The sequence below is a fragment of the Mytilus californianus genome, unplaced genomic scaffold (assembly GCF_021869535.1).
Source record: "Mytilus californianus isolate M0D057914Y unplaced genomic scaffold, xbMytCali1.0.p SCAF_4, whole genome shotgun sequence".
In the NCBI taxonomy this organism is placed as follows: domain Eukaryota; kingdom Metazoa; phylum Mollusca; class Bivalvia; order Mytilida; family Mytilidae; genus Mytilus; species Mytilus californianus.
The window spans coordinates 92,566,909-92,592,973 of NW_026262690.1; the positions used below are offsets into that span (position 1 = coordinate 92,566,909).

Below are 26,065 nucleotides of genomic sequence, written 5' to 3' on the forward strand. Positions count from 1 at the left end.
CTACTCAACATGCTGAAAATAGTAACGAAACAGAGTTAAGTACGGACGGGGCTATTTCGCTTTTCACTTCAGCTTTAAACAATGCTTTAGAGAAGCAAAAACATTCCTTGATTAATCATTTCGAAGCTCGTTTAGGAAAAAGTGTTAAAGCAACCGGTGTCGACCAACCAGAATTTGTATTCCAAAGTGAGGGAATTAAAGTGCAACATTCGTTTAATACCGAGCGTCTAGAGAGGCTTGCTGCCGTTGAAAGTTGTATAAAGCTTGGAAACGCTACCGAAGTTAGTGAAATTATTACCCAGGAAAAGGAAATCATCCGTAAGCGTAACAAAATTCTAAAGATAGCCGACAAGCATGGATGGGACACGGTTAAAGAGTACTTGGATAGTCCGTTGGCCGACAATAAAGAAGATGCTAGTGATTTGCGTGCTGCTATTTCCAGGGCTTCTCGTAAAATGAAGTTCCAAGCCGTACAGTAAACCAGAATCTTCCAATAGTGGTTCCGGAAAAGGAGAATTCAATTCCAGGAGTTTTTTTTCGTGGCCTTGGCCAAGTCAGTGATACCGAGTTCTCCAAAGCAGGCAAGTCAGAAAGTTGCAAGTGTTTCTATTGTAACCAGCCCGGGCACTTTGCAAGGAACTGCCCCGAAAAAAGGATTCCTACAGCGACAGTTGGTGCACCAAAGTTCCAGGAACAGAACACAGGAAAGACCCAGTAACAAAACAGATACAGACATAGATGAAGTTGAGTATTGTTTTCAATTTGTTAACAAGTATGAGAAAAAATATTGTCAAAATCTTATAAATGTGAAAGGAAATTTAAGAAAACATGCATTGTTTTGGAAAAATGTACTTAACGCTAATGATTTTATAATGAATGTTATTAATTTTGGTTATAGAATTCCTTTTCTGAGTGAACCACCGACTATTTTTCTAAGTAATAATAGATCCGCGTTAAAACACTCAGAATTTGTGGAAAATTCTATTGAAGAACTTTTAACTAAAGAATGTATAAAAGAAGTAAATCGACCATTTGTCGTTAATCCACTTACTGTGTCGGTAAATAGTACGGGTAAAGAAAGATTAGTCTTAGATTTGAGACATGTTAATAAATTTGTCGAGAAACAAAAAGTTAAATTTGAAGGGGTTAAAGAAGCTATGACATTTGTAAATTTTAGCGGTTTTGGGTTTAAATTTGATTTAAAGTCTGGTTATCACCATATAGAAATTCACCCTGATCATCATAAATATTTAGGATTTTCTTGGCAATATGGTGATACAGTGCGTTATTTTAAAAACCTATGAACTTTTTTACAAAAGGTTCACAAGAAAAGAGTATATTTGCACAGAGACCTTTTAACAGTAATGTATATGTTTTGTTGTTGGATTTCTCGAAGTATTGAGATTTATGCATTGAATGTTGTATACAGACTGTAATTGATTTAGTTTTCTGCGATGGTTATTTGCCGCAGTTATCAGATATGAGACTATATTTGTAAGTATGTTAAATTTAACATTGTGATGTTTTAACTGCAACAATTAGATATGTCATTGTTAACATTGTTAATTAATTGTTTATGAATACAGTGAGGGTTAATGCCACTGTATATATATAAGTATATGACTTTTTTAGATACTGTGAGATTGAATGCCACAGTAAGTGTGCGAGGAAAATGCCGCATTCATTTATTTGCGAGGAAAATGCCGCACTCATTTGTTTGCGAGGGAAATGCCGCATTCATTTGTTTGCGAGGGAAATGCCGCATTTATTTGTTTGCGAGGGAAATGCCGCACTGGGTTGTTTGCGAGGGAAATGCCGCATTCATTTATAGTAGTAATGTTAATTATATTTACTTTGTTTATAGTTATTACTTGGTATTCATTATTATATTTATTTTACAGATCAATGGAAACAATTTGAGTGTTATGCCAATGATTCGAGATTTGCCAGTATCATACGAGATTTACCCTCTTTTGTCGAATCGTCTAGATCAAATTCTACAATTAAGAAATACAAGTGCTATTTTAAAAAGTTTGAAAAATGGTGTGTTTCATGTTAACTTGAGTGTTTACCAGCGACAACTACTACGATTTCTATGTATATAGGTGGACTCATTCAACAGGGATCCAGTGTTGCGATTTTAGATGCAAGTTTTTATTCAATAAAATGGTTTCATGACTTTAATTTCCAACATAATCCTTGTTCAGACAAATTCCTTGGTCTTATTTATGAAGGAGGAAGGAGATTGCTAAGTAAATCTATCAAAAAAAAAAAAAAGAACCTATTACGTCAGATATATTAAGGAAAATTGTTTTGAAGTTCGGAGATCATAATAATCTCAAAAAATTGCGTGTAGTAGTATTATTTCTGTTAGGATTTTCTGGATTTTTGAGGTATAGTGAATTGGCTAACATTAAGATGAATAATATTGAGTTTCAAGTCAGTCATGTTAAAATTCGCATTGATAAAAGCAAAACTGATTTATACAGAAGGGGTAATTCTGTTGTTATAGCTGCTACAGGTACAGATTTATGTCCAGTTTTTTGGTTAAATAAGTATATCAATTTAGCTGAATTGAGCAAAAATTCTGATAGCTATATTTTCAGAGCACTGTCTTTTATGAAATTGAAAGATGTTTATAAATTATGTAATATAAATAGTCCATTGTCCTATACCAGAGCGAGAGAAATTTTGTTAGAGAGTTTATCAGATATTGGTTTAGATAAGCTTAAGTTTGGGCTTCATAGTTTGAGAAGTGGTGGCGCTTCTACGGGGGCTAATAGAGGAGTCTCTGATAGGTTACTTAAAGTCCACGGTAGATGGGCTTCGGATAAAGCCAAAGATGGGTATATTAAAGACCATTTAAAATCTCAAATGGCTGTTTCCTTGAATCTTGGCATATAGTTCTCAAATTATTTATTCCTTTGTTTTATCGAAGTTACTGCGAGCAAACAAACCTAAATTATGACTTGTCTCTTATTTAGCCATGTATTTAGTATAGAAATGTTTTAAATTCGGACGAATTCATGAGGGAGAATTTAAATTTATTTCTATTCCGTTATATTTGGAATTTCCCTATTCTATTTCTATCTTTAGACTTGTGGTACAAGTTTGGCTAGTATGTAAATCAGAAGTGGTCTGATGTTACTGTTGTTTTCTGCACGAATATTTCGAGGGCGGTAGTACGGGTGGGGTTTTATAGGCATATATAAGTCCTGATTACGTTTGGTTATTATCGATGTGCTCCAGTAACTTTGATAGACGAAGTTAACGTTAAGCTCTGCATAATATATTACAGTTATGTTTGTATTGATATGTATTTAGAGGACATTGTGAATGTATATAGATGGAATTGTGGTATATTTTTGTAATTTGTAAAATGTTTACAAGATATTAAATGTTGTTTCGCTGAGAAAATAAGAAAGTTACTGCGAGCAAACAAACCTAAATTATGACTTGTCTCTTATTTAGCCATGTATTTAGAATAGAAATGTTTTAAATTCGGACGAATTCATGAGGGAGAATTTAAAAGGAAATAGTGTATAATGGAAATGGACTTTAATGTTTTTTTTGTGTATTTTACATTGTATTTTGCAAGATTTTAAATATTGACCGTCAATATATATATACATAAATAGAAACATTGTCCATATACTTAAATACCCTTTGAATCACGTGAAAGTAATAACCAATAAAAAAAAAAGAAGAATGCTACCATATGTAATATTTTTGGATATCAACCTGCATATCTGTAGAATAATCTGGCGGCAGTCATCGACTCCTTTCACACAATTGTGAAACCTGTTGAATTTAAAGACTGAATTTCAATTTGCGACAGTTTAATTTATGTTTGGAATGCATTTTTAAACACGTAATTGTTTAAGAACTGTAGAGGTTTTTAAATATCAATATTCATATATTTATAAAAATGTATACAAGCAAAAGTGGTCCAGATTCATAGCATTAAAAGAGGGACGAAAGATACCAGAGGGACAGTCAAACTCATAGATTGAAAATAAACTGACAACGCCATGGCTAAAAATAAAAAGACAAACAGACAAATAATAGTACAGAAGACACAACATAGAAAACTAAAGGCTAAGCAACACGAACCCCACCAAAAACTGGGGGTGATCTCAGGTGCTAATTGGGATCACAATTACGGAATATCTAGACAATAGGTTGTGAAGTATAGTAAGAACGCTTATGAAAACTGTAATAAATTGAGTGACAATAATACGACGCTCTTTCTTCGCTTTGTAAACATTCCAATAAAACATGGGGTGCACGTGCATGTCATTACAATGAAAATTTCTACCTCATCTGAATTTAAAACGCTAGAGATCGAAATGGACATTTTGTGTTGGTGTTGCTCGCTGGTAAATTAAATAAAATCATTCTAAAACTTCAACATGTAAATGTTAATTCATAATCGTAAACGGTAGGTTTTTTATTAGAACGTTTTTGCTTTATCAAATCCAATGGCTGCCTTTAGAACGTGTCTTATAGGTCCACTTCGAAGAACAAAAGGTATGAATTTTCGTATTAAATCGAAATAATTTTATCATGTCATGCTCCCTTCTCATTTTAACAACCTCCATCAGGAACGCTCAAAACCAAAAAATTGAAAAGCAATGATGTATAAAACCTCAAGTGAACACGTGAGGAGCTACAATGTATATGACCAAAAAAGGACATAAGAAATAGATAAATTCATCTGAGTTAAACTTTCCCTTAGGGAGTTGGAACCTAGTTTTTAAAATAATTTATTAATTTATCATCAGAGAATTCAAGAAAAAGTTTCAAAGTTATTATTTTTTTAATGTTTTGTCTCATTTAATTAGTAAACTGTCACATTTTTCATATTCGCAATAGCAAGATTTACAAAAACTTATTGATGAGATAATGAGTCAAACTACTGAATAGCATGATGTAGGTGATGCTCATGCTGTGACTCATTTCACAAAAAGCTTACGAGAAAAATTCTCGTGAGTCATGGACATTTCAGTATAACTTGCGAACACTTTTTCTCGTAAGATTTAATGTGAAAACAGGTCCAATAGAGCAACATCCATGTCGAGACATTCGAATAAAATCTGAATATCTTCAATATATGCTGGAAAATGATCTGGTTGAGCTTAGTGAAAATAAAAGTCACTTTGCCTTTAGTTCCAAACATGATAAGTCCTACAGATTCGTCACGTTACAGATGGATTTTTTGGCAAATCAAAACTTTGACAAAATAAATCTTATCCCATCTGTAGGATTTATATTTGCATATTTGAAATAAAGAAGGAAAAATGAGCAAGTAAATTTTGAGAGGTTATTTGCAAATTTCTTAGACTGATCAAGGATTTGTCTTACAATACAAATACTTGGACTGATGGTTCCATAAAAGTGTCTGGTTTTGTAACTTCAAATAGTTTATATAAAGTAATGCCCAAAACGAACCTTGCTGTCACATCCAAAAAAAACTTTCAAAATAATCAAATGTTTAAATGGTCGTTCAGGCTATATTGATGATGTCTTCATTTACACTGATATTTAGGAACAATACATTGATCATACACGTATTTTTTTAAAGGTTGTAAGAATTAAAATTAAAATTAATCTAGCTACTTGCGAATTTGTTCAAGCAACTTTTGTATTTGCCATATCATTGTTGAAGGTCAAATTAAACCCATCATGTCAAAAGTATAAGCAATTGCTTATTTAAAGTCACCATGTTACAGATATAACAAGAAGGAACTTATGATATTATTGGAATAGCTAAATCTTACCTAACATGTTTTTAAATTTTTCTCACTTTTCGAAAACTTTTTTTCCCCTAAATATAATGTTTTTCACTAAATATTTCCAAGTTCATGAATATGTTCCAAATGGCGTAACCATCATTTCGTTCTCTTTTCCCCAATGAGACATTAATAAAGGCAACAGTAGTATACCGCTGTTCAAAAGTCATAAATCGATTGAGAGTAAACAAATCCGGGTTACAAACTAAAACCGAGGGAAACACATCAACTTTAAGAGGAAAACAAAGGAACAACAGAAACACTGAAGTCCAACAAAAACAAACGCCAACATACATAGAAACGAACTATTTGGAAACAACTTTACCGAGATTTCTTACCAAATTTGTACTTTCAAAACGTTCAAGATTTACTAAAATTTGAATTCTGGAACTTTCTGTTTTGGTCAGTATATATAAAGCGAGATTAAGAGAACCCGTTACGATTTTAAACATTATTTGTGCTTTTACATTGAGAAATGGATTTAGTGTCTTTGGAGTGATTAACATATTTATATTTTATGTAATCAGCCTGCTTATGAACTCACCACTATTCCACTTATCAAGCTGTGAACATTGGAATTAATATTTTTCGTTAAACTTATAAATTCATTCGAAAGTAACTAGAATCAACAAACCATTATGCTTAAGTATATTTAATTTGGGATTTTGTTATTATAGCTGACTGTGCGTTCACCTTTTTGTATAACTAAACAAAATAATTCATTTTTGTTAAATTGCCGGTTTCACTTTTTTCTGTGGCGCCTTATCAATTCAGTCGTAACAATTGCTAATGAGACAACTATCCACCAGAGTCAAAATGATGTGGACTAATGTGAATTATACGTTACCGCCGTACGGCCTTGAACAATGAGATATAGCCATACCATACAGTCCGCTATAAACAACGAAAAATAATCACAGAAACGAACTTACTGAATAAACACATAGAGCATGTGGCGATATTTGACATTTCAATTAGCGCTCAGCCCTATCCATAACATTGGAAAGGGGTGTAACAGCATAACATAAGAACAAATTGTAAGGATAATTTGTAGATGGCTTAACTCAACAGATTGGTACGTAGCAGCAACAACAAAGAACTCACATAAAAGTAAAAGACACAAAGTATCAAACTAATAGTAATCACAGTTACTAAAAGCTTTTGCAAAGCCAATACACAACTGAGAAAATAAATCATGTTCTTTCAGACTTATGGTTTATTCTCATCGACTCATTATGTGCCAACCACAATAGCAATGTCACACTTTTATCAGTTATCATCAATGCAAAATAACGAATTTCCAGGATATTTTATTATTAGTTGATGGTCTTTCATTTGGGAGAGTCCTGGCAACAGAAAAAACTAGACATCATTGAGATTGGAGCCATCTCTGTATGCCCCGCTGTGAATAACGTGCAGTAAAAAAATTGTATCTTTACCATAGGACATGGGGTTGTCAACTGAAACCAAAGTTTTTGACCTTGAACTTTGACATAGGAAGTTGTACATACATTATGACACACCCTCTGGTGTTGGTTAATATACATGTCAAGTATAAAGTATGAAATTATAACGGTTCTCTAGATATAGAGCGGACACAATTTGTTACGGACGGACAGACGGACGAACAGACTGATCACTATAGGGCGATCGCCATTCGGCGGGGCCCTAATAAATATATAATAAAAGATTTTCTCAATTAAATAAGGAATCTTAAAACATATTTGCTCAGGAAAATAAATACAAAGTCAATTGAAACTTTATATAACATTACAAAAACACAGCAAACAATTTAACAAGCTTAAAATATATATTTGATTAAACATATCATGGTGACCAGAATAGAGCAGTACAATCATTCATAACTAATTGAATAAACAAATAACCAAATTCATAAATAAACAAATCATGATTTTTATAGATAGATATTCAACATAAAGGAGCAAAATAAAAAAAAAAAAATACAAATACACTACAATCTTCCATATAGTTAATCGACCACATAACTTGCGCTCTCTCAATTCACGTTCTCTTTCATCTAAATAATACCCTGCTGAGCACTAAGACATAAACAAGTACTCTAATGCCTTTTTGGACAAAGATAACTAATGTTACCAATGCGTATGATAAAGGAATTGGAGCACCAATAAAAAATAAATGCGGCAAGAACGTACCAATATAAATTATATACATTATACTTTTATTTTTCTGTAATGAGGAATCATGAACACACCTTCGGAAGCTAGCTTGTTTTTGTGTTACATTGTCATGCATTATATGCCCTTTAAAGTTGACTTCAACGTAAAATAATATAAATCTTTTGTCTCAGTGGAAAATAATGAATTTCAAATAAAATTTCATAATACTAAAATCCAAATACTTAGAACGACCCTGGCATAAAAGATACGAGAGAAATCTAAAAATGAAAATAAGTGAAAAACACTAAAATTACTCATATTATTTACTTGAACTTATATGCATTTGGCTTTCCTAGTTTGTCACTTTCGGTTACACTACTTTCATACATTTATCCCTCTTAGTTTTTCAAATAAAAATGTACATCGGACGCGTAATAATAACAATTATGACAATGATTTAAAGTCCTCATCATATATTTTTGAAACAACACATATATGGGAGGTTGATAGAGCAGATTGTAAAACTGAGAAAACATCATCAACCAAGGCGAAGCCATGGTAAAAATCTGCTGCATCATCCTTTCAGATGTGTGTTATTTAATTTATCATAGAAAAAGACATTATTGGCTTTTAATTTTTCAATTGAATGTTATAAACTATGACTTCATGAACACAAATATGTTACAGTCATAAGAAAAGCCTTTAAGTAACAAAAGTGAAACAAGAGGAGTTTTTTTTTGTTATATTTTTGTTGACAATCTATGCAAAAGGTATGAGGACGGAACGTAGAACTTGACCATTGTTGTACATGTATACTTACTGATGTAAATTCAATTAATTGTCTTTAAAATTATCGATATTTGGTTGGTCTGCACTAGAGAGTGACACTCCATTAATGTCTCAGACTACCGCGAAGCCATGTGATAGAATAAAATGTCTCCCTCGTATTAACCAAACAAAAACCGGTATTTTAGAGTGAAGTTTGATTTATATGATTATCATAAATCACATTAAAAAGCCAGATTTTGATTGCTTAATACAAGGGAGATAATTGACTCTTTGCCATGGCTCAGAGGGAGTTATTTTCTAATGTCACCCTCGTGCAGACCAATCAAAACACGATAATTTAAACGACAATGAATTGAATTTACATTTATAATTTTAAAGACAATGCCCAATTTCTACGTTCGCCCTAAGAACTTTTTCATGGACTGTCAAGATGAAATAAATGCATCTTGCTTCACTTGTGTTGTTTTTTTAATAACTGTAATGTTGTTATGTACATGAAGTCATAGCTAGTTATTTTCAATTAAAAATTTAAAAATGACAGAATGTTCAGTATAATAAATTAGATAACACATAACTGACAGGGTGATAGAGCAGATTGTTACCTCTAATTAAAAAAAAAATATATTGTCAATCTTGGCTCAAGTTAGCCTCGGTTGACAATGTTTTCTCGGGATAACAATCTTCTCACCCTCACAACTATGTGTTACTTATATATTGTTCATTCATTCGCACTGAGTCGATTGCGGTATATAATTCAAAATACCAATGAAATCTAGTCAAATATCAGTTTAACGGAGTGGTTGATACACTGAGGTAAAGCCGGTTTATTAGCTCATAGTATGGACCTCACTGTCAAAAACTTTTAGATAATGCCGATTGAGAGCATACCATATACATGTTAAAACATGTTATATATAATAAATACCAATGTAAAAAGAAGACCATAAACTGAGTGTTTAATGAAAGCCCGTGGTTCCAAAAAATAAATTAAGTTGTGTATTTGGAAGATTATCTATTAACTGTAATAAATAAAGCAGATTCAACAGAATATTATCTTCTTGCATTAGCTGATTGTCTTTCAAGGTCTTCAATCTGTAAAAAAAAAAATTATACCCTTAAAATTTGTAAAAGGACTGCCTATCATGTTTTACATATGTTGTCTTTGGACATTTTGATGAAATCTTTCGGTACATTATATAAAAAACATTGAGTTTTTAATAAACAGGTACATATTATTTCTGTATTATTTACCACGAGTTGTTATACTTATACATGATCATCCTATATCATTTTATCTTAAAAAGTATTTTTTTCTTTGACATTGAATGAATACATAATCATTCAATCAGTTTAATTGAGGTCTGGAGCTGGCATGTCAGTAACTGCTAGTAGTCCTTTGTTAATGTAGGTTGATTATTGTCATTTTGCTTAGTTTCTTTTGTTACCTATTCTGACATCGGACTCGGACTTCTTTTAAACTGAGTTTTACTGTGCGTATTGCTGTGTATTTCTTTATTCTACATTGGCTAGAGATATAGGGGTGGGGGAGGGGGGTTGAGATCTCACAAAACATGTTTAACCCCGCCGCATTTTTGCGCCTGTCCCGTGTAAGGAGCCTCTGGCCTTTGTTAGTCTTGTATGTTTTTTTTTTATTTTGGTTCATTTATATGTTTTGGAGTTTAGTATGACGTCCATTTCACTGAACTAGAACCCATTTTTATTTAGGGGCCAGCTGAAGCCCGCCTCTGGGTGCGGGATTTTCTCGCTGTGTTGAAGACCCATTGGTGGCCTTCGGCTGTTATCTGCTCTTTGGTCGGGTTGTTGTCTCTTTGACATATTCCCCATTTCCATTCTCAATTTTATGTGTATATTTTTTCACAAATTTGGTGTGTCCGAAGAGCCTTTCTTTATTTTATTTCTATAAGATACAAATGTTTGACAAGAATGTAACAAAACTTGAATACACGAGGGTCTAAATAACAAAAAGGAATCTAAAAACATGGCAAAATTCATCTAAGGCTAACTTTGTTTGGGGAAGTTCAGAACTTAGTTTCATAATGATTGTTTAACTCAACGAATAATTTAAGAATTTTTTGTTATATAGCATGTCAATACTCAGTTGAATAGAAATATACCCAAGAACAAATAGGCTTTAACACCATTTTCAAATTAAATTATCTAAAACATAATGCACAAAAAAAATTGAATTTTCATGATAAAGTCTACCATCCGATACTCTCAATTAATTTGTACATGATTTCTCCATTCTATTGATTTCACGTAAATATGGTTATTATCATAATATAATAATTTTAAGGAGAACGTTACCAGTAATGTTAGGAATAATTATTATTTAAAAGAGAGGCGAAAGATACCAGAGGGACATTCAAACTCAAAAGTCGAAAATAAACTGACAACGCCATGGCTAAAAAAGAAAAAGACCAACAGACAAACAATAGTACACAAAACATAACAAAGAAAACTAAACATTGAGCGACACGAACCCCATCAAAAACCATTAAATGTGGATATGATTGCTGATTAAGTGTTTTGAATAAAACAGTTATTTAGAAAAAAATAAATGACATGGGTGTCGTGTGGTAAATTAGTTGAAATCTATGTATCATTTATAGCTCACCTGGGCCGAAGGACAAGTGTGAGCTTTTGTGATCACTTGGCGTCCGTCGTCCTCGTCCATTAATATTTACAAAGACCATCTCCTCTGAAACTTCTGTGCTAAATTTAACCAAAGATGGCCACAGTCATCATTAGGGTATATTGTTTTGAAAAAATGTTCAGAATGTTGAGATCTACATATTGTCTATTTACATTTAATTCTTATAGGAGTTGTTGCCCTTAAAAAAATGAAAACAACACGTTACAATTTCTATGCGTCCGAAGCGCTTTTCTGGATTTACCTTCATCAAGAATGCTCAAAGCCAAATATTTAAAAACCAATGATGTACAAGAACCGAAACAGTTAAAGAGCTATATGATAAAAAAAGAACCCAAAAAAGAGCCAAATCCATCTAAGGTCAACTTTGCCTGAGGGAGTTGAAATCCGTTTCTTAAAATTGCAAAATTTTTTACCGAAAATTTTAGAAAGATTTGTTATGAATCATGTCAGTACACAGTACTGACTACTGAACTATTGATACCCTCGGGGACTGATAGTCCACCAGCAGAGGTATTGACCCAGTGCTGTAAAAAATAAAAACAACACGTTAAAAATTCCATGCGTCCGATGCAGTTTTCATGATTTACCATCTTAAATAACGAATTTTAACATTTTAAAATTTTTTTTGCCCATTATCTTAAAAATTCGTCTCTATAGAAAGAATCTTGAATTAGCAAAAATTATGAGCTAGACAAGATCTACAAATAAATAAGTTTACCCTTTTTGAGTGTTTTTAATCTTAAATATGTCATCATGACTAAAAATACAGTTAACTCTTTATGGAGTTATTGCCCTTTAATAATGATGATTTTAACCCAAAATGACCATTGAAGATGCAGGTGCATGAGCGAGCATTAAGTTTAAGAGGTAGGGCCAAATTCCCCTTCATTTGTTTCTCTTACATTAAAATCAGGATTAATCCACCATATTCTACATAAGGAAATACCTGTACCAAATCAGGAATAAGTTGTTTTCCATTCGTTTGATGTGTTTGAGCTTTTAATTTTAACATTTAATAATGAACTTTTACGTTTTGAATTTTCCGTGGAGTTCGGTATTTTTGTTTTTTTCCTTTACAGGGTCAACAGCTTCGTCTGGAATTTGAATATGAAATTATTTAATATCATATTCCTACATTTAAAAAAAAAAAATTGTTTATTTCCATAAAATCGACATGTCTTTGTTAAATTTTGCATCAAAAGACAAGTTCCTAAGATAAATTTATGTTTAAGATAATGTGAAAAAAATGACGAATGTGTCCATTGGACACAGATGCCCCTGCTTGTAAATATACGGCAAATTCTAAAATTGATCCATTTACAAAGGAGCATAACTCAAGAACGGTGAAAGAGACGTATTCTTAGAGAGAGGAGTAGAAGTATTCCCAAGTTCGAACTTGATATGTGTTTGGTGTTATTAAGCATTGTGTATAAGTTTTAAGAAGTTATAATGCGGAAACGGCAAATTTAGCAATTTTTCCATTTATAAAAAGTCATAACTCGAGTTTTGTCTGTAACCAGGCGCTTAAAATTGTGTGATTTGTAAGGAAATAAGGCATAGTATTACAAGAAGCTCAAAGTACACGCACGGAGCTATGAAATTGTAAAATCGAGATTGAAAGACTTTTTTGAAATGACTTATGTTAATCTTGTAGTGTTGCTGATAATTTTCTGTTTACAGATTCTATCTATCTTCTAAATTTTTTGGCCAAAACACAATACAATGTCCCGCTTGGCGCAGCTTGATACGACCGCAGAGGTCGAACCCTAAACAGTTGGCACAAGTATGGACACTACATTCAAGCTTGATACAGCTCTGAATTTTGACCGTGATTAAATATTTGACACAGAATAGGTTTCTGACACAGAATGAATGTGGTCAAAGAACTGAAAAATTTAAAAACGGGCTTTTTCCTATTATATTCCAAAATCCAAAATCTAAATATACGGTTAGATTCAGCATATCCAAGTACACCAAGAATTGAATTTATTTATTTATTAATGGGCAATATCAGGTAAATCTTTAAAGGGTTTCGCTTCATAAAAAAATATATATATAGCATTCTGAAAATTAATTAATACAGAATAACAAACAAACCTTCCACCAAGTTCTTCAAAATATTTACAAAAATTTATTTTTTTTACAAAATATCATTTCTCATTGACACAATGTCTTTGAAAAAACTATAAAATTTACAATTATTTTTCAAATTATTTGATAACAAATAGTTAATTTCAAACTATATTTATACATAATTTCTTCTCTAAAAAATGTTTTGATGCTGCATCTTTTTTTATAAGTTTCACTCTAACTACAATTTCTATTTATGGATTTGGATTTCGATTAAATATTTGACATAGCAATGTTTCTGAAACAGAATGATGTGGTCTAAGAACTTAAAAAATTGAGATTGGACATTTACATATTATGGTCCAATACCCATTTTCTAAATACATGGTTAGATTCAGCATACCAAAGAACCACAGGAATTCAATTTTTTTTTTAAATCAAATAAATTTTAATTTTGGACCCCGAATTGGACAAACTTGAAAACTGGGCCCAAAATAAAATATCTAAACACATGTTTAGATTCAGCATATCAAAAACCCCTTGAATTCAATATTTGTTCAAATCAAACTAAGTTTAAATTTGGACCATTTGGACCTTAATGTGGACCAATTTGAAAACCGGTCACAGAATACAAAGTTAGATTCGGCAAATCAAAGAACCCTAATAATTCAATTTTTGATGAAATCAAACAAAGTTTAATGTGGGACCCTTTGGACCTCAATGTTGAACAATTAAAAAACGAGGCCCTGAATCCAAAATCTTAATACATGGTAAGATTCAACATATTAAAGAACCACAAGAATGCAAGTCTTTGAATCAAACTACATTGAAATTGGTCAAGAGTTTAGCAATGTGTACAAAGTTTAAGAAGAATTGTTTCTGGCCCCCATTACCTAAAAGTTTAGGACCATAACCCCCAAAATCACTCCCAATCTTTTTTTTTCGGATTGGAACCTTGTGGTACAATTTCATAGAGATCCATACACTTAAACACAAGTTAATTTCCTGAAAGAAGAAAAAAATGCTTGTTTTTTGTCCCTTTTTGTCTCCTAATTTCTAAACAGTTAGGACAATAACCCCCAAAATCAATCCCAACCTTTCTTTTATAGTATGGAACCTTGTGGTACAATTTCATAGAGATCCATACACTTATCCTCAAGTTATTGTCTGGAATTCAAGTATCCTCGACGACGACGATAACGACGACGACGACGCCGCTGCCGCTGACAACGTCATAACATTATACGACCTGAAAAATTTTGTGTATAAAAAGGGTGAAATTCGTCATTAAAGGGCAAAAACTTCTATGAGAAGACAACTGACAATTTTATCTTTGCTGACCTATTTGTAGATCTTGTCTTTTGATCATTTTTACTTTTTAAAGTTTCTATCTATCTATAACAATTTAACACATAATAGGCAAAAACTTAAAACAAAATGATAAAAACAACCATTTAAGGTGATAACTCTTATAATGAGTTGACCATATACTTTATCTGTAGATATTATTTTGCTGTTCGAATTTCCATCTTTCTATAATAGTTTTTAAGGCAAAAACACAAAAATTATCATTCAAGGTCAAGGAACAGTAAATGGGCTATGTCACAGATTTTGATAAAATTTTGGCTCGTTGAATTATGTCTGAAAATCAAAAAAATAATGCCTATATCTCTTTTATTTTTCTGGAATTTAACTGGTTGAATTCTTTAAAAACGGGTGAATATTTGTATAGAAGCACATAAAATCGGCGAAAAACATTCATAAATTTGCCTTAAAATCATCAAATCTCTAATTTCAAATACTTAGATTTTTCTTAAAAAACTATATGTTGTTGATACATAAATTTCAGTTTTAATGATATAGAATAATAATGATATGAAAGAATTCAATCAGTAATATTTAAAAAATAAAAGAGATAAATGCATTATTTTTTCGATTTTCAGTTAAAGTTCAACCAGCCAAAGTTGTATGCATTTTAAGAAAACCTGTGACATAGCCCATTTACTGTAACTTGACCTTTAGTGCAATGACTCCAAAAAGGACTGACTATTATTTGTAGATCTTGTTTTACTGATCAGTTTTAGTATTTAAAGATTTTCTCTATCTATAATATTTTCATGATAATAGTTAAAATGAAAAACATGGTAAAATTCGTCATTTAAGGGCAATAACTCATATAAGAAGTCGTCTGACAGTTTTGGTGTAATAGACAGTAGGTAGATCTCAACATTCTCAACATTTCTGTTCTATCAGATTTTCTCTATCTATAGCGGTTTTTAAGATTATAGCCAAAACTTGCTTTTACCCTTATGTTCTAATTGGCTCTGTAGTGTCAGTGGAGAACATTATTGTGAAAGTAAACGGACGACGATGACGGTCACAAAGTGATGGAAAAATCTCACACTGGCTCTTTGGGCAATATGAGCTAAAAGAGAGGGAGTAGTCATAATATTTTACATTGAATACTCTGATTCACAAAACCTTAAAAAAAACTAAGGTACCAAAAACAAAAAAACTGATAGGAGTTGCATGAACTCAGAAAGGAGCGACATTGGGGCGTCGAAGGATAATCACCCACGATGGGCATTCCCACCCGGCAAAATATCACAATCGGGAATAGGGATCTGTCGATAAAATTACTGATCAGATGACTATACTGGTGTTGAAAGATCTTAATCTACACTTGAATTACAAGTATTTAAAGTATTTGGAGGCAGTTATTTTTTGTTTGAAAGTATAATTACCTCATGAGCAAGATCAACAAATTCTTTTCCTCTCATCTGAAGTATATATGGACATTCTTCCGAACAACGGGCATGCTCATACCATGGACTGTCAGCAGGTCCCCATTCTTTAAAACCTATAAGAAGAAAGATCTGATCGCAATCTCCATTCAATAAAAGAAATATACGAAGAGGCTTTGAATATTGTGCCTGGAAGAAGGACACAAATCACATGAGATCCATCCAGCTGCTCCGGAGCTGATAATATGTGCATGACTACTCCACAAGTGGAACCCGCCGCAGTGACATTGTTAATGACATATTGAATACATGTACATTAACAACTTAGTACATCATTGGTCCAATTAGCAGTTTAACTTCAATGACGACGACAATGACAAAGATTCACAGGAAGACATGTCAACCTACCCATACACATCACACTGATTGCAAACCGACCAGTCATACTCCTAAATTCAACGAGATTAGCGAAGAAGCAGCAAAAAGTAATTTGCAAGCTTTTGGTTTAATTCGGCCGAGGATCGAAACCCATGACCTCCTACTTTCTAGGCAAGCACGCTACAACGAAATCATCGACGTGGTTGTTTAACTCCGGAGATATTGTATGTGTTTATTCAGAACAATAGCACATACTCGAATGATTGGAAAAAATCACGTTTCAAATACAGTAATGGGATAATTTTGAGTAGAGATACTTTACCGCTTTAAAAAAGAATAGGTACATTTGTAGTGTCAAATGTTTGCACTCGGTGTCTATACAACATTCTATTTTTGGGCAAATTTGAATTCATTGACCAATTACTGTGACTTGACTATAGGTGTTGCTGTTCACCTTTACTTATTGTTCAACCAGATTGTAAAATTGACAATACAATTGTGACATCTAAATTGACCAGTTGCCAGATTTAAATCTCACATGCAGAACCAGTAATAATCTACCTTGATGGATTAACCTATTAAAGGTCCATGAAGTGACTTCACCTGTTCAGTGGTCAAATTTTGTTCAAACTTTAAACTGACTATTGTTTATTTATAGATGAAAACAGCAAATTTTCAGGAAAATATCATTTGATATTTTAAAATAGACTCATCTATTCCAATAACAATAATAATGATAACAACAATATTAGTGTAAAGCTGTTATTAGGAAATGAAATTAAATAGTACATGATCAATTAAGAAATTTTGTAATCGGACCCATTTGAAATTATAAAAACAGTGCTAATTTCAGTAAATAACATAACATGCCTACATTTTAAATTAGCATACACTGTTTATGGTATGAAAAAAGCTTGAGTATGGCCACAATATGCAAATGATTCCATGTTCTAGTTTTTGCTAAAACCTGCTCATTTTTTTTTAATTTCATTTCCCAATGTTTTTCTTTAGAGAATCCTAAAATAAGTAAAGGAAATATACATTGAAATTACATTCTTTTTTTCATTGATATGAATGTATTCGTAAATGGCCATGCAATTGCCAAAGAAACAATTTTACATTTAGAAGGAATACGAGAGATTTTTACTTTAATGTCATTTTCAAATTTAAGGAGTGAGCAAGCCAGAACAAGAATATATATGTTTTTTTTTCTTGCAGGGTATTTAATTGCATGTCATATAATGCACTACATTTCCTCTTAATTTTTTCATAGCCAAATACTATGAGTGCTTGGATTTCTTTTATATCGTTGAAACGTTCTCTTTCATCTCTTTGGCTTTTTCTAATGGGAGTTAACTCAAAATACTTTTTTTAAACTCTTGTGTAAATCTTAATTATTTTTTAATTTCCATAATTTTCCAGGATTAATAAACACCAGAACAAATGTGTGCATTCTTTCATTTAAACATTTGTTCAATACTTATTGAAATGAGCCTTGTACAAAGTGTTTATGCATAGTGCAATATAAAAAATAATAGTTATAAATAAACTGTTTATTTATTTATTTATTGACACAGATTTTTGATATTCCATCCAGTATTCCAGTTTCATTATTTGAAGTAATTTTGAAATATTTTCCTAAATTTATTAACTTTTTGGAATATTTTCTTACATTTTTCACTATATCACTAGGTTTTTTCTATATCCAAAGTATTCTCTTTAATTTCCAATGATATATATCCCAATTAAACAGGTGCAGAGTATTTATATTAGATCCAGAATTTTGTAATTTTTGATTATTTCCAATATCACATTACAAATTTTTGGGATATTTTATTCATATTTTCCCCTAAATCACTTGATTTTACTATATCCACAGTATTCAGTTTTATTTTATTTCCCATGATATATATCCCAATTAAACAATATCAGATCTAGAAATTTAAAAAGATTATTTCCAATGTCACATTCAACATTGTTATCCTCATGTTATGAATTTTTTGGGAATATTTTACTTTTATTATTCACTTTATCACTAGATTTGACTATATCCACTGTATTCACATTTTATTTCATTTCCATGATATATATCCAAAATTAAACAGGTGAATCATCTTCATATTAGATTCAGAATTTAATAATGATTATTTTTAAAATCACATTCAACATTTAAAGCCGCAGAAACATGTTGGTTGAACTTATTTCTCCTACTTGCATTCCAGTTTTGTTTTATTTTTACCTTTTAGATTAACTAAATTCCATATTATAAAAAGTGAATTCCCTTGAGTGAACACAGTTTTTTTATGCACAAAAATCCTAATAGATTTCAAAGCAAAACACTACAAGCTATACTCCAAAATTATTTTGGCTTTTACATGTACATCATCATGTGAAAGCCACACAAAACATTTTGAATGAATTATTTCCTCCTTGATACATTTATGACAATCCAGTCAAAGTCACATTTTAAGAAGCAAAATTAAATGGCATCTAAGAAGTGAATTCAAATAAAATAAATCCCAATTTTTTATGCACATTGATTCAAATAGATTTCAAACACTGTGAAAAATTTGAAGGGATATATATTCATCTGAAAACTGAAACTGAAAACACCTGAATTGCTATTTCTTGTTTCACTGACAACTGGACAGTACTATGTATAAGGGTTACTAGTAACAATTTAAAGATTCATTTATTATTTAAAAACAGTTTTAATTGTCATACTTATTAACATGCTGTTAAGAACATCTTTGATTGATTTAAATTTTTGGGTCAAAATTCGATTTATCATCTATATTGGGGACTTAAAACAATGAAAATCAATAACATTTTCTTCCCTATCAATTTTATAATAGAATAACCCTAGGTGAAGAAAAACTTCAGGAAAAAAGCATGCTGTAAGGTTGGGTTAGGTTAATAAAAAACTGTACAGGTAGCATCAAGGTAGACAAAACTCTAACAATACCAACTGGTCAATTTAAATGTCGCAATTGTATTGTCAATTTTACAATATGGTTGAACAATAGGTAAAGGTAAACAGCAACGCCTATAGTCAAGTCACAGTAATAATGGATGTGTTTTTAATATGGACAATTTATATTGTAGATACATGTATTGAATAATGACAAAATACATAAGCATAGAATAAATAAAAAACCATAATGTTATTTTTAAAATTTAGACATAATTATGCCCCCCAAAAAGAGGATCTTAATAATTGCAATATTTTGGCATTTCATACAGTTTACATTTTACTCGAAATCGTGACAGAGGTTACAAGTGGGTCTCATTGGGGTCTAAGCGTGACGCGGGATTGACAGATATTTTGTAAGCGTGACACGTGAAAGTCAAATTATTGTGCATGAAAACAGGAAACAAAGCCGGAAGGGGGTGGGGTGGGGTGGGGGAGGGGGAACACGTGAAATTTCAAGCGTTATTTTTACAATGATAAGTTGGATACGGGAATCTGATAAAATTGTAAGCGGGATCCGGATCAGAACCCCAACCCCACCCCCTTACAAAGGAACTTGTCGAAATCAACATTATTACGAATCGACACTCCACAAATATGCCAAACTTTCAACAACAAATTCATAAAATAATTAGTGTAATAAACACTTACACAATGTCATGAATTCGTTCAAATATCAAATCTTTAAACATTATTAATAGGAAAGCTTGCTGAATACCAATCACAGTGTGTCCCTCCTTCATAGCTTGACGTTTTGTATAAACCCGTCAGTATTTTACGTTTAAACATTATAATATTTATTAAAAATAACGTTTTGAATTTAAAATAGAAATAGAGTATTTATAGAAAACATCTCAGCTTAGTTGTCAATTTCAAAATTTTGAAAAATGAAACAATAATTGCTTTTGCACAAATGTAAATAAGTAGCTGTTAAATTAAAAAAATACAAACGATTAGTATTTTTGACCCGCTCCCTTCCATATGACGGTGAAGTTTCGAGTTCACATAAACACTAATAAATACAAAAAGACAACCTTTTCGCCGCAAAGCTTGATAAAAGATAAAGTCTGAATAAACAGTATACTATTTTTGTAAAGCTTTGTCCTAAAAAAAAATGCAAGCTGATTAATGGGTTTTGTTAAATGTTGTGTAAATAAAAAGGTTTAAAGGTCAACTTCGATTTTAAATTCCATAAATATTGAAAAGGAAGGCTTGAAATTCGTATTTATGATAGTTCGTAAGTTCTTTATGCAAAATCTGATTCGTTTTCCGTGTTAAGCTATACTTTTGGTCCTTTTTTGTCCTTTCAGCTCTTCAACTTCTGTATTTGTTTTGGATTTCAATTTTTTTTTAGACATCGAGCAACACTGAATATAAATTTCTTGTTGAAATGCGCAACTGGTACAGTTAAATTGTAATCGTTAATGTAATTATCGGCCATCACTTGATACTTAAAAGAATTACACGCTATTATTCCTAAAAAAAAAACAGAATATCGCAAAACGTTTAATTTACATAAAGACATTTATTCTCAAAATTGAAAAATCAAGTGATATAAAAAAAAGTAAAGAAAATCTCGACATTTCAACTGTACTTAAACTATAAAACTAAAAAGAGTAAACTTTGACTTACATTTTAGCTTCAAGGTGGGGGGAGGGGGGGAGGGGGTTTGCATTGTAATTAATAAACTCATCATAGATATCAGGCTTGTGACTTTGATGGAAAGTTGTCTCATTGGCGCTCATACCACATCTTCTTAATTCTATTAAAATTGTGTACGCCAGACAAGGTTAGGATTTTTTACTAGTTGTTATTGGCTTTAAACTAGCGTTCGGTAACTGTGAGTACTCTCAGATTTGTACTTTTTGTCCGTCCGTTTTTTTAGTTTGATTTTGTGCTTTTTACTGATCTGAATAGTAAACTCTTAAACCTATTTTTCAAACTTTGTTCTCTTATTTTTCTGTTACACCACTGTGCCAAGTTAGTGGAAAGCCACATTCTATATGTGCCTGTAATTCATTGGTTGTCGTTTATTGCCGTAATTGTATTTATTTTTTGTTTGTTATTTTGTATAAATCAAACCGATGTTTTTCTTGTTTGAATTCTCTTCATATCGGGGCCTTTCATAGCTTGCTATGTGGTTTGGGTATATATTCATTGCTCAAAATGTTTTTATTTGATCATACAAAATGCTATTATTATCCTGATGAATTGGTTTATGTGCATTTACTTTTCTCATTAAATCTCATAGGCGGTCAATTTAAGAATACAAAACTTAAGATCAAACTCGTGAAAAATATATATATTATTAATTAAATGAATTAAAAAAAAAATCTTGAAATTCATCCTATTTAATAATTACGCAGCAAAATTACATGTACAATGAGCTGCAAAAGTTTCTTATCTGCATCCGATTTCACCTTTAGAGATGTACACTCTCTAAAGCTAGTTTGTCTAGCAAAATATTGCGTTTATTGTCTCGCCTTGACGGAGTCAAAAAGCGAGACATAGGTATGCTGTTTCCGGCGTCAGCGTCGGCGACGGCGGCGGCGTCAACAACGTATTAGTTTGTGATTAGGTCTAGTTCATGGTGAACCACTAGTGGTAGGTCAATGATATTTGGTATGCAGTTGTATTAGCATTGACACATCTCATTACCATGGAGATTATTTGGCCCCGCCCCCTCAGTCAAGGTCTATTGACTTTGAAACTTTTCATAGTTTACATGTATTAGTTTGTGATTAGGTCAATTTATGGGGAACCACTGGTGGTAGGTCAATGATATTTGGTATGCAGTTGTATAAGCATTGGCATATCTCATTTCCATGGAGATTATTTGGCTCCGCCACCTTAGTCATGGTCTATAGACTTTGAAAATTTTGCTAAGTTACCAACATGTATTACTTTGTGATTAGGTCAGTTCAAGGGGAAACATTAGTGGTAGGCCAATGTTAATTGGTGTTCAGTTGTATAAGCATTAGCACATCTCATTTCCATGGAGAATATTTGGCCCCGCCCCCTCAGTCTTGGTCTATTTATTTTGAAACTTTTGCTTAGTTTACATGTATTAGTTTGTGATTAGATCAGTTTAAGATGAACTGCTAATGTTAAGTCAATGATATTTGGTATGCAAATGTATTGGCATTTGCAAGTATTGTTTCCATGGAGATTATATAGCCCCACCCCTGATCATGGTTCATTGACTTTGAAACTTTTACATAGTTTACAAATTATTGTTTGTGTTTAGGTTTGTTTAAAGGGAACGACTTATAATAAGTCAATGGTATTTGGTATGCAGTTGTATTAGCATTGGCACATCTCATTCCATGGAGATTGTTTAGCCATGTACCTTCAGTCATGGTTCATCGACTTTGAATATTTGCATAACTTACATATTAAAGTATTGCTATTTTAATTTCAACATTTGCATTATCAAAATTACAAAAAGGCGAGACATATCTCTGTGATAACAGTTTTATTAATATTACATTGCAAATATTTGTAACATTTTAATGTTTACATACTAAATAGTATGTTAAAATTACATTGTTAGGCAATTTATAATTTCATTTCTGTAATTGTATTAATTGTACTGATTAATCCACACACAAATAAATTTGTATGTTATGTGTTTCTATTTATAGACACTTGTATAATATAAATACAAGATTCTAACAAAAAGCAAAATCAATGACGGTAAACATGGTAAAGGAAAGCAGCAACTTTCCAACTATAAAAAATCACGAATGTGAGTTCATTTCATGCTACCCGAACAAAATTTACGCTAGCATTTTTACGGCACCAGATGCATATTTCGACAATTAATGTTTCTTCAATGATTATGGAGACTAAACTATTTGAAATACAAACAATTTAGAGCTGATATACTCGAAAAGTACAAAAGGTATAGCCAAATCGGGACAGAGAATTAGAGGATTGCTTTTTCCTTTCCATCTCTTTTAACCATAATGCCCACAAAAACCGTCATTTACAGGTAAATTTAGCGGGGAATAGATATTGAAGTATATTCTAAGTTTCAGGTCCCTTTATATATTGGTTCCAGTAATTGCATACCTTACGATTTAATAAAATTCCAATGCCATTCTAGAGTTATAGGACGTTGACAGTCAGATGAATGAAATGCATTTTTAAAATGTTGTGCACTAGCTATATAATATGATTTGATCAAACTACTACAAACTTAACACTGTTATTGGAATTGGTTGAGATGAGTGTATGTTTTGACTTTGAAACTTTCTGGTTTGTCATACCAGAGTTATATGATCTTAACAGTCATAATTGACATAATACGTATATGGCTTATTGTATCCTCATGCATGTTTTGCTATGAGGCCATTTATTTGCATCTGCTTTAATGCTTTCTAAATATCCTATTTTATTTTTGCAACAATTTCAACATGCAAAATAAGGCGTATCATGCTCTCGTGACGCAACTGTTTATTATATGTCTAGTTAAGTCGGGACTAATTTCTACTTATGGTATTCAATTGCTCACGATTTATCGTCGAGATCTACATATTCACTAAAAAATAATCCAAACAAAAACGTCATGAAAAATTAGATGTGATTTTTCAGTAAACATTTGTTTCCTAAACAAGATATTTGTACCACCGTGGTCCATTTCTTTTTTTTTTCATTTGAGACATAATAGATCTGTTTCGTTTGTTTTTATGTTTAGATTGAAAATATGTGGAGAAATGGAGAAGTGAAATGTTTTGATGCCACAGCAAGTAAAGATTGATAGATGGACTTAGAGCTGTAACATTTCTTTGCGGTTTGAACATTTAAAAAATATAGATTATTTCAAACAAATCCTTCAAGGGGTAAGTTTAATATGAGAGTTTTAAATGAAGTTTGGTATTCTGGAATATTTTGGAATAATAAAATATCAAGTTAACTCACCAATACCACAGTGAAAACACCGAACACAGTCGTCCATTTCTGAAATTGAGGAAAACCTATATTAAATAACACTTTGTCGCAAAAATATCACGCTTTAAAATAATATTGAACGTAAAATATGAAATTAGGGATCAACAAAATAATATTGTTTTTCTTGGCTAGTCCTTCTCATAGTGCAATTGAAAGATTGTTTACTGTCTAAAAATTTTCATAGTACTTTTGCAAATTGACCAATTAGAATTAGAATATTAATGGTTTTTATTTAATTAGAATGAATTAAGTTTGGTAAAGGACAAGATGTAAATATTAAATTCTAATTGATATATGACGGACGCAATTGGATTGCACCATCTTAAACTGTCTCGACTTTTCAAGTTAGTTAAAAAACACGTTATCACTCGAAAATTTATTGGAAAAAAAACTATGATTTTTTTTTATTCATCATTGGTTTTGGTATAATTAGAAATCTGTAGAAATTTGTTTTAACAGAGCAAACATCAACATCGATAAATTTAATAAATAAATTTTTCATGACGTTTTTCAGACGCTAATCTTTTCACCTCGCTCCGCTCATCACGAACATTATATGTGACTTCATTCACTAATATGCATTTGTTTACATATATTTTTTTTAAACTAAACTTTGTGACAATTAAGACAATACAATTGGAATTCACATATAACGTTAAATTATATGATTCGTATCTCTACTCCTTTTGTATTCTTAAGAAAATTGGTATTTACCTTTTCTCCGTCGTCATATGACACAATGCCCCGCTCGCACTATAATATGTCTATATTCAGTGAACTGTTAAAACGGATTCAATATCGTAATTTGGCAAACAACTCAAAAAGTTAAACTCACAATGAACATGAACATGTGTACCACGTTTCAAACTGATGTTACCACAACTTCATAGGAAACCAAAATTTCGGTTGTATACATTAAAAGTTCACATCATATTTACGTTATTGTTCTTATTTACAATTTGATGCGACAACAATTTCATTAATTACTACCTTAATCAAACGTTTTAACCTAATACAGGACGAACGGACTTACGAACAGACGCACCAACCAGAAAAAAAAAACCCGCCCCACTACTATAGGCAGGGCATATAACATTAGCACTAAAACAGATGAAAACACATATCGCTGAAATAAATAATTTAGATTTGTAAAAACAAAAGCTGAAAGCTACATGTAAGAGGATAGAAAGAATGCTATTTAGATAAATAGAATAAGAATAAACTTTAAAAAAATAATGATGAAATTTAGTCAGGTAAATAACTTTCAGCCGTTTCATTATTTCAATGTTGATCATGTGATATTAAATTGAGTGATAATAAACAATTGGATAATTTTGGTCAATGGTCAATTTTAAATTCTTGTCTTTCATTTTTGCCTATGTAATTTTTCTATATGCCATTTTGTGTTTCTTTGTTGAAACAGTTATTTGTTTTTATAGCGATTAAGATTATATTACAATGTTGACTGCTGTACCCCAATTTTTGACGTTTTTACCTTATATGTCTGCTGTTTGTGCTCACACATTGTTGTCAATATAATGGAATTCAACGCA

At 31.6% G+C, this 26,065-nt stretch overlaps 1 protein-coding gene and 1 long non-coding RNA gene across 6 annotated transcripts in view; one reads left to right on the forward strand and one right to left on the reverse strand.

The window, feature by feature from the left end:
• Nucleotides 1-459: 459 nt before the first annotated feature.
• Nucleotides 460-2,280, forward strand: LOC127738910 (uncharacterized). The gene is made up of 2 exons (XR_008000215.1): nucleotides 460-743; nucleotides 1,902-2,280. It is a non-coding gene; the product is annotated as an uncharacterized LOC127738910 (long non-coding RNA).
• Nucleotides 2,281-7,540: 5,260 nt separating this feature from the next.
• LOC127738903 (baculoviral IAP repeat-containing protein 3-like) overlaps nucleotides 7,541-26,065 on the reverse strand; it is a 90,431-nt gene continuing 71,906 nt past the window's right edge. For all 5 annotated transcript variants that reach the window (XM_052250399.1, XM_052250401.1, XM_052250402.1 and 2 more), the window contains 3 exons: nucleotides 24,483-24,521; nucleotides 16,211-16,326; nucleotides 7,541-9,811 (listed from right to left, as the gene is read on the reverse strand). In XM_052250399.1, the coding sequence (XP_052106359.1) occupies nucleotides 9,770-9,811; nucleotides 16,211-16,326; nucleotides 24,483-24,521 (197 nt within the window). In that variant the 3' untranslated portion in view covers nucleotides 7,541-9,769. The remainder of the gene's footprint in view (nucleotides 9,812-16,210; nucleotides 16,327-24,482; nucleotides 24,522-26,065) is intronic.